The sequence below is a fragment of the Elephas maximus genome, chromosome 4 (genome assembly GCF_024166365.1).
Source record: "Elephas maximus indicus isolate mEleMax1 chromosome 4, mEleMax1 primary haplotype, whole genome shotgun sequence".
In the NCBI taxonomy this organism is placed as follows: Eukaryota; Metazoa; Chordata; class Mammalia; order Proboscidea; family Elephantidae; genus Elephas; species Elephas maximus.
Window position 1 is genome coordinate 8,393,946 of NC_064822.1, and position 12,505 is coordinate 8,406,450.

At 39.2% G+C, this 12,505-nt stretch overlaps 1 protein-coding gene across 18 annotated transcripts in view; it reads right to left on the reverse strand.

The window, feature by feature from the left end:
- PARD3 (par-3 family cell polarity regulator) overlaps positions 1-12,505 on the reverse strand; it is an 870,612-nt gene that overhangs the window by 535,085 nt on the left and 323,022 nt on the right. For all 18 annotated transcript variants that reach the window (XM_049885016.1, XM_049885003.1, XM_049885008.1 and 15 more), the window contains exon 3: positions 1,895-2,075. In XM_049885016.1, the coding sequence (XP_049740973.1) occupies positions 1,895-2,075 (181 nt within the window). The remainder of the gene's footprint in view (positions 1-1,894; positions 2,076-12,505) is intronic.

Genomic DNA, 12,505 nt, shown 5'->3' on the forward strand with positions numbered 1-12,505 from the left:
AAACAAAACATTTTGGATTTAAGTATATATATTAGGATCTAATTACTCACATAAAGACACCGATTTCCAAACTTCAGGCACCTTAGTATTTATACTATTATTTAATTAAAATGTGCCGTAAGTCAAATTTAAAAAACCCACTTCTGAGACACAGGCTCACCCCAAACAGATATCCACTGAACCATGGGTGTGATGCGCTTGTTTGTAATAAAAGAAAATCTGTGTGCCACCTACATGCCACCTTGAATACCATGAATAACTCATGCCCCGCCTTTTGGAAATCCCTGCCTGCAATAAATCCAACAGAAGATTTCTTTAAATAGCATATCCATGTATTAATCAAATATTATTTCTACACAATTTGTTTGTACATGTGCACAAACAAACCTAAACCTCCTGCATATTAAAAAAAAAGTTCAACTAAATCACATTATAGTGGTGGTTCCACTCTAAGTTTCCCTGGAAATCTTTGGGACTTTTACCGGGGTGCACCGCCCACATGACACAGTAAGTGATTAATAACTGGTTTACAACCCTCCACGATCCTCTGGGGCGTCACCTATAGATCCCATTGTAAAACCCATCTTCCGAATTCTCTACACCTCTCCGTGGCATACTGTTCCTGTGATTTCTAATCACCAGGTTTGCTAACTGTTACATCCAACATTCTTTCCTTGTGCTCCTTATATGTCGTCAATAGACAGTGAGTCAGAAGCAGTTTCTGAACATCTACGGGCAAATTGTCAAAACGCAGCAGGTTCCTACCAACACAAAATATGAGAATAAAGATACGTTCAGAATAATAAATTACGTATTCCAAACATTATCTACGTCTATATTAAGGAGCCCTGGTGTAACAATGGCTACACATAGCTGCTAGTCAAAGGTCAGTGGTTTGAGCCCAACAGCCGCTCCCCGGGATAAAGGACCTGGTGATCTGCCCTCGTAAAGATTATAGCCCAGGAACACCATATGGGGCGGTTCTACTATGTCCATCAGGGTCGGTAGGAGCCAGAATCAACCTGACAGCACACATCAACAACACAGCTATACACGAAGCTTTCCCCCGAAAATTATCAGTAAAACAACACAAGACCAAACTTCCCGCTTAAACAACTGGAATGTTTCCAAACAGGTGTGCCTAAAAGATTAATGATCTTTAAAAAAATACACATTTCTTGACATGGATCTTCTTACTCTCAACAATTGTTCAGTTATAAGATGATACAATTATAATGACTAAGTATTATTTTGAGCAAAACTTCCACACTGTTTCGTGTGAATCTTCCAGGAATGTCTGACACGGTAATTCAGAAGTGATTCCTCAAGCAAGTGTCCTAGAACTAGAGTATACTGGGTCCGAGCATTCCAAAGGCAGACTCACTGTGTCCCAAGACCAGTCTCTCCTTGAGGTAACCTTCCGATGGCAGCCCTTCCAGATCCCTGAAGATAAATTTGGCTATGAGGTCTCCTCTTTTACTGCGCTTTAGATCAAGTTCAAGTAATAGAAGTAATGATTTCAGCTGCGGTGACTGTCAATCAATGATGCTATGCTTTTGTGTAATATGAAGTCCTTTAACCATTGTTATTTGTTCAAGCATTAAGGCAAAATATATGGAAAGAAGATTCCAGGTAACTTGACTTTAATATCCTTATTTGCTTTTGGAAGCAATTGAAAGCCTACCAGTCCAAAGCAAAGTAAGCCCCATCTATTAAAAAGTAAAGAGTTGTGCTTATTTCTCCTGCAAAGGACATTTTCCCAGGTTACGGACTATATCAATTTTTGATAAAAATAGATAATGAATTCCATTCGCAGTAGTAAGGATAGATAACAAAAGTTGGCATCCCTGTGAATTAAAACGAGATGTGCAGAAAAGAAAGTGCTTTCACTTACTCGCACGAAGGACGGAGGGTGTGACCTCAATTTCACTTGTTGCTTGATAAGGCTGAAAGGCTGAAACATTGTTGGTGCCCAGCTCACTTCCAAATATCTCCGGACTCTGGGTGCCGGTGGAGCTGGCACTGGTGCCATCACCTCCATGATGTGGATCTTGCTCATCAAACACAGCTACCAGCTGCAAATGAAGAGAGACATTAATAAATAAAGGCATTTAAATTACTACCAAAAACTTATATTAAATTTTATGTAAATCTAAAGTATTAATATTTATGTACCCAGAAATATTGAGTTTTAGGAACCAAAACTTCAAAGAAATAGTCTTTCCTTGAATTTTGATGCTTTACTTTTATATTTCTAAATTGTACATTTCATATCTAATATTCTATGTGTGAAAAACAATAAAAATTTTCTATCACAAAGTGGACTTATGTCTTTTTAAAAAATATAGGATATATTGTTGAGCAGAAGAAAAATGCAAAAGGTATGCATAGAGTCATGGATTGAATTGTGTCCCCCAAAAACATCTGTCAACTTGACTAGGTCATGATTTCCTTGTATGATTGTCTACCATTTTACCGTTTGATGTGATTTCCCTATTCGCTGTAAAACCTATCACGACGATGTAATAAGGTGGATTAACGGCAGTTGTACTGATGAGGTCTACAAGATTAGATAGTGTCTTAAGCCAATTTCTTTGAGTTATAAAAGAGAGAAGTGAGCAGAGAGACAGGGGGACCTCATACCACCAAGAAAGCAGCGCTGGGAACAGAGCGCATCCTTTGGACCTGAGGTTCCTGCACTGAGATGCTCCCAGACCAAGGAAGACTGATAACAAGGACCTTCCTCCAGAGCTGACAGAGAAAGAAAACCTTCCCCTGGAGCTGATGTCCTGAATTTGGACTTCATAGCCTACTGGCCCGTGAGAAAATAAAATTCTCTTTGTTAAAGCCATTTACTTGTGGTGTTTCTGTTATAGCAGCACTAAATGACTAAGACACATAGTAAGCTATCTTAGATACAGGAGAAATGGAATATTAAAAACTATATACTATCTGTTTTTTGTGCATAAGAAATATGTTATTGGTTTGTGCCATCGAGTTGATTTCAACTCATAGCCACCCTATAGGACAGAGTGGAACTGCCCCATAGAGTTTCCAAGGAGCACCTGGTGGATTTGAACTGTCAACCTTCTGGTTAGCAGTCTGAGCTCTTAACCACTTTGCCACCAGGGCTCATAAGAAATATAGGAAGAATAAAAAAGGAACTAATGAGATTTGTTATCTATAGGGAATAAGTGGGAATAGAGTTGAAAGAGGAAATGGGAAGGAGATAGCAGGGATGATAAAACCCATTGGTATCTAGTAGATTCTGACTCATAGCAACCCTATAGGACAGAGCAGAACTGTCCCATAGAGTTTCCAAGGAGTACCTGGTGGATTTGAACTGCCAGCCTTTTGGTAACAGCAGTAGCACTTAACCACTACATCACCAGGGTTTCCAGTAGGGGTGATAGGAAGTGATATATTTCCTGAATATGTTTCATATAGCTCTCACTTTCAGAACTATATCAATGATGCAAATACTCAAAAAGTAAAGCAACGGTATTTTTCACTGCTTAACGTAAGGCTAAAAACCAAAAGAACTGTCATACAAATATTGTACTTTAGTTAGTAAATTTGTTTCTCATAAGTGTATGGTTTAGTAATTCTCATGCTACTTTATAGATATACCATATATACTAATAAATAAATATATATATAAATGTATACTTTATAGATATACCAGGAATGGATAAATAAAATAGTTTGAATAATGACAGCCACGTTTCTCACTGTCAGAAATAGAAGTTACAAATAAGGAAAAGCTAGAATAAACTCTGTGGTGTTACACTGGAATCAGAGGCACCATATGAACTTATCGCTTTTATAAGCACATAGGTAAGGAGGGAAAGAGAGAAAGGAAGGGAAGAGGGAGAGAGAGAGAGAGACTAATTAATATATATGTGAGTATACAAAAGCATGTATTTCTTAGCTCTGTCCACTAGGCTCTAGAAGCCATGAAACACCCCAGTAACAATGAGCACACCTGGTGCCCAGATCTTGGTTTCTAATAACGTTCCACACTAAATAAACGAGGGGCCTTGGAAAAATAGTTGATGGCAGGGCTGGGGGTAGGGAAAAAACATGGTAATCTTGGAATGTGATGCCAGTAAGGAAAATGCTAAGAAAGTATTCAGAAGTAATAGAGGCATATCAAAAGGAAACAAGAGCCAACTTTAAGGAGCCTCCAATGGCCAAAGCTAAGACAATTTGTAAACAAAACAAATAATGTTAGTATTGGATTATAGCCCAAATTATAATGACTCGACGGCACTGGGTTGGGATACATCCATGAGTTCATGATATATATAAATAGATCACTGAAGAAATAAATGGTAGGAAAAGAATAGTGCTTCCTTACTATACGTAGCATCCCAACTAGTAGATACAGAAGGATCGATGGAAACAGAAAATCACCACTGGGCAACCACCACAGTAAGAATTGTTACAGGCAAGATTTACCAATGGATGTTAAATTAGTGGGTAAAAATATGATTAAAAGAAAAGAATATTAACATATCTCAAAGTATTTTCTAATAGAATAGTTTTTAATTTAAAAGGTAAAAAAAATAGTTTCTTTTAGTGGAGAAACCTGGCAGACACCACCTTAACCAAGGTTGGTATCACCAGTGACAAGGCCTATCAATGCCATATACACTCTCATACAAGGCACTGAGAAGTACATAACATTAATTCTGTGGCATTCTTGCCAGAAATGCAGAGCTTCAGTTTAATCATGAGCAAACAAAAGGCAAACCCATACTAAGAGACATTCTGCACAATAACTATGGCCAATATAGTGTTGAGGTCATGAAAGTCAAAGAAAGGCTGGAGAGACTGCTGAGATTGGAGGAGATGAAGAAAAATGATCACATGAAGATGAAATGTAACGTGAGATCCCTGACTGGATCCTGGACAAGAGGAAGGGTTTTAGTGGGTAACTGGACAAAATTCAAAGTCTATAGATCACTTAATAGCATAGTGGTACTGGGTATATGGGAACTCTGTGCTATTTATGCAACTTTTCTGAAATACAGGATTTAAACATAAAAATATGAAAACATTTTTGTGATGTATGATAAAAATTAAAACTCATTCCATTGCTTCTTATAACTAATACAATGGCAGCACTTCCTAAAAATCCCAAATAATAATCAAGTTCCGAGGAATAACAGCTATCCCCTTGGTCATTCAGTCTACAGTCCCACGCCTAGCAGCGAAACTCTGCCTTACAAGGAAAGAAGCTTGACTAAACCCAAAACCAACCACTCTTCTCCTTCCAGAGTTTTTTTAAATGCCAATATCCTTATCAATTAAAGGACAATAACATAAACGTACAGACTATTAGCAGTATTTATAGCTACAATTCTCTTTTCCTAGACAGTTTTGTCATTTTGAACAAACACAATTTCCATGAACATTTACATATCGTCGATCAGCTCATAAAACAAAAAGAAAACCATCCTAAGGTCACAGAGACATGCAGACAAACAGGAAGTTCAGAAGCCTGTAATAATACATAATTAGTTGATTAAATAATCTGGAGGGAGGTGAAGTGGTAAGAAGAAATCAAAGTGGGCTGAATAGCTGGACCGGTCAACCTCGTAATAAGGAACATAAGAAAGGAAAGAAATCCGTAAGTTACCAAAAAATGGAATGGTGTTTGTGTACATACACCAAAGTTTTCATATTGAGTAATAAAATTCTCCTATTTATCTGACATTAACTGACAAGGACCTCCCTGTGTTAGCAGCACAGACATTCCACCAGAACAGGGTGAGCAAACGTTTGCGGAAAGGGGCTAGGTAATAACTATTTTTGGCTTTTTACTCCACCAGCCCGCATGGATTATACTCTGCCCTTGTAGCACAAAAGCAACCACGGTGTGTTGGTAGGTGCTGTAGAGTTGATTTTTGACTCATAGAGAGTCCATGTGACAGCTGAACTGCCCCATAAGGCTTTCTAGGCCACGATCTTTACAGAAGTAGCCATAGAGACAGTACAAAAGCAAATGAGCATGGCTTTGCTTAAATAAAACTTTGTTTACAAAAGCAGATGCTGGGCCAAATCACGGTTTGATGATGCTGTACTAGACTACCTATTCCTCTAAACCCACTGCTATCGAGTCAATTCCAACTCATAGTGTCCTTAGAGGAAAGAGGAGGGCTGCCCAACAGGGTTTGCAAGGAGCAGCTGTTGGATTCGAACTGCCGACCTTTTGGTTCGCAGCAGAGCTCTTAACCATTGCGCCACCTACCCCTCTAGTAATACCCAATTTTAAATTTTCAGTTACTTGGGAAAGAAAACTAAAAATCAAGGTACCCTTGTAACCCTGATAAAGTAACAATATCTATTTCAAGTGGCTCCTGGGTATACTGAATCTCTACACTTGACTTTAATATCCTCAGACATCTCAAAAGGTATGTGGTTTAATATGCATTTTGAAGATATTAAGTTTTGACATTTTGGAACTTAATTGAAGCAAATGAAATTCAAGTTTTTTTTTTTTTATTGACTTTTCACAATGATGTGTTCTCTCAAGAATCAAGTCCTTTCTGCAAACGTAAAACGGAGATTGAAAATTACAAAGAATGAGTCTTTAAATGCCACGCATGATGGAAAAGCTTATGTATTATTAGTTTCAATAATTATCTCTAGCATTTTTAGAAAACACAAGTATTATAAAATCTGGACTGTGCCATGAACAAATGCTGCTTGAATTCCAGCAGCAGAATCACAGTTGGTGATTTGCAATACACCAATAACATACAACTCTACAGCTTTCTTTTAAACCAAAATTTAAGCGCCAGGTGCAGATATGAAGTAATTTTGTGTTAAATTGGGAAAGATATAATTTTAGAAAATCCACTCTACAAGAATACATACAGTAACACAGCAAAGAAAATGAGACCTTCACAAAAACATCACATATTAAAATTTTCTACCATGCCCTTCAAAAAGTAAAGGAAATGTCTGCTTTTAAATTTGTGAAATATGACTCAAACCCATATTTTAACAGATGGAATCTTCATTGCTATCCATGAAATAGATCATTTTTTAAAGTTCACTTTTATTTTCAATAGTTTTTATTTAATCTTTCTTCTGTTTCATTCATCCATCATGTCCGCATGAGAAAAGAGGTAAAATTCAGGATAACACCCATGATAACTCATATACAAATGAACACTAATCTTTCTTACACATTTTCCACCTATTTTATGAGAAGTCCTGTTAACCCTCTGAAACATCGGAATTCTCCCAACAGAAAACCTGTTATAAAATCCTCATAAATGCTTGTAAACCACTTGGATCTAGGGTGGCACCTTTAATGGATGAAATGACCAGCAGAAAGCCCGCATCTGGTGTAGCAAAGTAGCTAAGACTTTGAAATCAGACAAAGCTACCTTTAAAGCCAGGTCTGACCTCACTTCTTGGCAGGGACTGATTATGTAGTAACCAAGGTAAGTGTCTTAGTCATTTAGTGCTGCTATAACAGAAATAACACAAGTGGATGGCTTTAACAAAGAGAAGTGGATTCTCTCACAATCTAGTAGGCTACAAGTCCAAATTCAGGGCATCACCTCCAGGGGAAGGCATTCTCTCTCTGTCGGCTCTGGAGGAAGGTCCTTGTCCTCAATCTTCCCCTGGTCTGGGAGCATCTCAGTACAGGAAACTCAGGTCCAAAGGACACGCTCTGCTCCCAGTGGTCATTCTTTCTTGGTGGTATGAGGTCCCCAGCTCTCTGCTTGCTTCCCTTTCCTTTTTAACTCTTGAGAGATAAAAGGTGGTAGAGACCACTCGCCAGGCAAACTCCCTTTACATTGACCTGGGTAAGGGTGGTATTACAATCCCACCCTAATCCTTTTTAACGTTAAAATTACAATCACAAAATGGAGGACAACCACACAATGCTGGAAATCGTGGCCCAGCCAAATTGATACACACATTTTGAGGGGGGACATAATTCAATCCATGACAGTAAGCATGGGCTCGCTTATGCTTACTCACTAATCTGTAGTGAAGAATTTCACATCTTTGATGTGGTGAAGCTGGTTACTACAGATTAGTAAAGTAAGTAAGATCGAGTGAACCTGTTCTTGGGTAATCCGTTCCCGTTCCTATCAGGGGCTGTAAATTTGAAAAGAGGCTTTGATTCTGTAGGAAGGTGCTGTGGAGTTGGAAGAGATACGGATGTCAGCCATAACTAGAAGCAGAATCTTTGATGTGGTAAAAAAAATGTAAAACTGTTCACCACGGATTAGTAAATAAGCACGATTAAACCCATGCTTATCTTGCCTACTGGATAACCCTTCCCTGCTTCTTGGATGGCTGCTGGGAAACCCACCAGCCTCTCTAAAATTGCTAAACTTTACTTTGCTCATTTGGAAAAAGAGGACAGTGGCTGCAGTAAGCAGAACAGTGGCCCCCAAAGATGTCCATGCCCAAGTCCCTGGAACCTACAAATATAATGCCTTCCAAGGAAAAGAAGACTTTGCAAATGTGATTCAGGCTAAGGGCCTATATGGTAAAGAGCAGCATGAATCCAATTCCCAAAATGTAGAGGCTGATCCAGTCCCCACCTTCCCACCTCTCCATTCTCTTCACCAGTCACCCCCTGTAGCACTCTCTCCAACCCTAGACACCAAACCTAGGTCAGAGCTCAAAGTTAAAAGGATACCATCCTTCACAATGCCAAATAGGCAGACACCAGCTGCAAGTTTGGGGAGTCCACACAACACCCCAAAGTTTTGACCCGCTAGCCACAAATTCAAGGCTGGTTTCCCACTACCCCATCAGGATGGGAACCACAAGCTCAGGAGTCCACATCCTTACTTTCTGGCCTGCTGCCTCTCACTATTTCTTTGGGTTCAGTAATTTGCTGGTACAACTCTCAGAATTCACAGAAAGTATACTATACTTATGATTGCAGATTTACTATAGCCAAAAAGGATACAAATGAAGACTTGCATAGGGCAAGGTCTGCGAGGGTTTCCAATGAGGAGCTTCCATGTCTCAGGGGACGCGCTGCCCTCACGAGAACAGGAAGCCCCCTGAGCCTTCCCTATTCAGGGCATTTATTGGCCAGTCCTACATGATAGGCTAAGCCATACTTCCTGGTTCTAGTTGATATCAGCCTCCCAGGTGAGTCTTTTCTGGTCTGACCAGCCCCCACTCACCAACACAAATTCTCAGGGGTAGCCTGGAAGTCCTAGCCCAAGGCACGTCGATTACCCCAAGGGTTATTTCTCAGTGACCAAGGACAAAGGCTACCTCACTTAGGGTAAAACTAGGTCCTTTATCCCACTTTAGATGGAGTACATCAAGTACCTTAAGATGGGGGAGTATTCTGGATTTTCCAGGTTTGCTCAATCTAATCATAAGTCTGGAAACGTAAAGAACCTTTTGTGACTATGCTTACAAAGAGATACGAAAACAAAAAAAACAAAATGAGCAGAGAGATGGCTATGTTGCTGGTTTTAAAGATTTAAGGAAAGGAGCAACAAGCTAAGGAATGTGTTTGGCCTCTCAAAGATCAGGAAACAATTCTGAGCCTCCAGAAAGGAATCCAGCCCTGCTGACACCTTGATTTTAGCCCAGTGAGACCCAAGCTAGACTTCTGCTCTACAGAACTGAAGACAGTATATCTGCATTGTTTTAAGTCACTAAGTTTGTGGTAAGTTGTTATGGCAGCAACAGAATATTAATATAGTGGTAGTGCCTACCCTCCTAGATTTGTTGTGACAAATAAAAAGATAAGGTATATCAGCTTCCAGAACAAAATAAGCACGCATTTATACTTAGCTATTACATGTATTACGAAATTACATTGTGGTGACGGTGGTTGATAAATACTTTTTGTAAATTTGAAGACCAGTTTCAAAAATAACCTGAAGGCTGAGGGAAAGCTCTTCCACAAACCAGTAATAAGAAGAAACCCAGGAAAAAAAGCTGTGCAAGGAAATGTTTTGTTCAAAGTCACTAATAACCACAGTTATTAGTTACATTCTCTGCTTAGTTCACACATAAAAATGGAGTAGTCTGTATCATTTCATTTTACAGAAAAGACAACTAAGACAGAGATTAATTTGACCAGAGTTTAAATAAGTAAAGAATGAATTTGAGATTGGAAGTCAAGTCTGTCTGCTTTCAAAGATTTACATTTTCCTCCTAATCCTGTTGCCTCGGGAACATCTAAGGTATCAATAACACACAGCAATAGGAAGTTGAAGAAAAATGTATGGTCATCTGCTGGCCTTTGAGCAGGATTTTATTCATTCTTGATTAAACAAAGGTAATAGCCCACCTTATTAAAGGTAATGCAATTTTGATATTACCACCTAAAATGTTTCTGAACATATTTGAGGGTAAGAGAAATAATCACAAACCATTCCATGTTGGTAATATCACTACTGAGACTTAATCAGAAGAGCTTAAAAGAACTGAAAGATCTTGAAGTTCTGCCTTCCTCCAGGCAAACATTGTTGTGTATATTCAAGTTGATTCCAGCTCACAGCAACCCTCCAGGACTGAGTAGAACTGCCTCATAGGGTTTCCTAGGCTATAATCTTTACAGGAGCAAGAGCAGAGTAGCAGGTCTTTTCTCTCACAGAGTGGCTGGTTTAAGCCACTGACCTTTAGGAGCCTAGCTCTTAACCACTACACCACCAGGGCTCCTTACTGGAAAACTGCAGGTCGTTAAGCCAGGGGTTTGTGTCAGGGATGTCTCAAAGATCTCTCAGCTCAGACTCCACACACCACAGAAGTCATTTTGCCAGCACATCTCCAGAGCAAGCTCTGTTTCCACTGCCTTCTTCATGTACAGGCTGAACGTATTCAAAAGAGGTTGATTATTATGGGTCTAATGAATCTCCTTTAGATACTTAACATTTTACTTGTTCAATTCCAACTCATAGTAAACCTATGCAAACAGAATAGAACTGACCTATAGGGTTTCTTAGGCTGCAACTTTTTACAGAAGCAGACTGCCATGTCTTTCCCATGGAGTGGCTGGAAGGGAACCATCATATTTTCGGCCCTGGAGAAGGTCCAAAGCATGTGGAAGAATGCTAAGAAAACCAAGTGAACGTCTAAATTCCTCAGGTAGGCCCTCTCTTCCAACCCTATGGAACCAGAGTGGCCTCAATGACTCGGACAGAACCAACTGCATCATCTGGTCTTCAGTATCAAAACAAAAGCAGCAACAAACACAAAATGGACTTGAGTGTGGTTCCAGTGGGTAACTCTCAGCCATATTTCTCAATATTATTTTTAACATGGTCTTATGATGGCGATGCCTTTGAACCCCCAAACAGCGATGGCAGCATATAACATGCATTTTGAGCAATGGCAGGTAGTATTAAAGGGCAGATCTGCCTATAAAAAATAAACACAACAGAAAGTAACAAAGAAAATGCAGTAGAAACATGAATATTATAAGCAAATTGCAATGCTTCTAAAAATTCATAATAAAAATCAAGTAGTTGAAGACACACATATTTTAAGTTTGAAACAAGGTTGTTCCATACATACAGTTCTAAAATATCACTATCCCAAAAGCGACTTTTCCTTCCCACAGGTCAATCTGTGAATTTCTATAATTAGGACCACACAAAATATCTTTCTTTCTGCCCTTTCACTCAGAAATGCACTGGAAAAAAATAATGAAGTAGATTAAGTATTTGGCCTCCTGAATTCCCTTTTACAGAAGTCTTTTTAAAAAATTCCTTTACAGTTTTCTCCCAAGAAAGCATGCTTAATAACCTGTGGCACATATTTGAAAGGAAAGCTGATCAGACACTACTGTGGTTATGTATACTAGCTTAGTTTATTATCCACTCATAAGAAAAGAACCTAATGAAATTAATGTTTAATAGTGCCATTTCAAACAATGTTATCACTTATGAGACGGCAAGACACTCCCGTTTCTACCTGAACAACCCAGAAGACCACTACTATTTAACGTACTACCTGTCTATACTCAGAGGTCACCTGTGCCACAAGCACTAACAGCATCCTTTAAGAAGGTAATATTTCTTGGCCACAGATGCCTAATAAAGATATCCTGCTCCATCTGGAAGTCACAACAAAAGATATTCACCTACGGCACCCCCGGCCCTGGTGCTTATATTTCTGAGCTGTTCTCCCTCAGGGTGACACGCTCTATCACCCACTGAGCCTTCAGACTAATTAGATTCCCAATTTAAGAGTTATGTTCAACTAATCGCCTGGAGTATACCAACCACAAACCACAGTGACAATATGCAAATGCGCGCTGCCATAAGCTAGCTGACCCACTTGTCTCTCCATCCCAGTCACAAGTGCCACCGTTCCACTTGTACCCATCCACGAGGGTACAGCTCCCATTACACTACTGCGGAAGTGTTAATAAAAAGCAGATTTCACATTAAGATAGAGCAAAGTCATTTTGCAATTGGCTAATCACATACAGACAGGTTGACTCCACAGTGGAGGAGATGGCATTGACTGTGATTTTAGCATGAACACA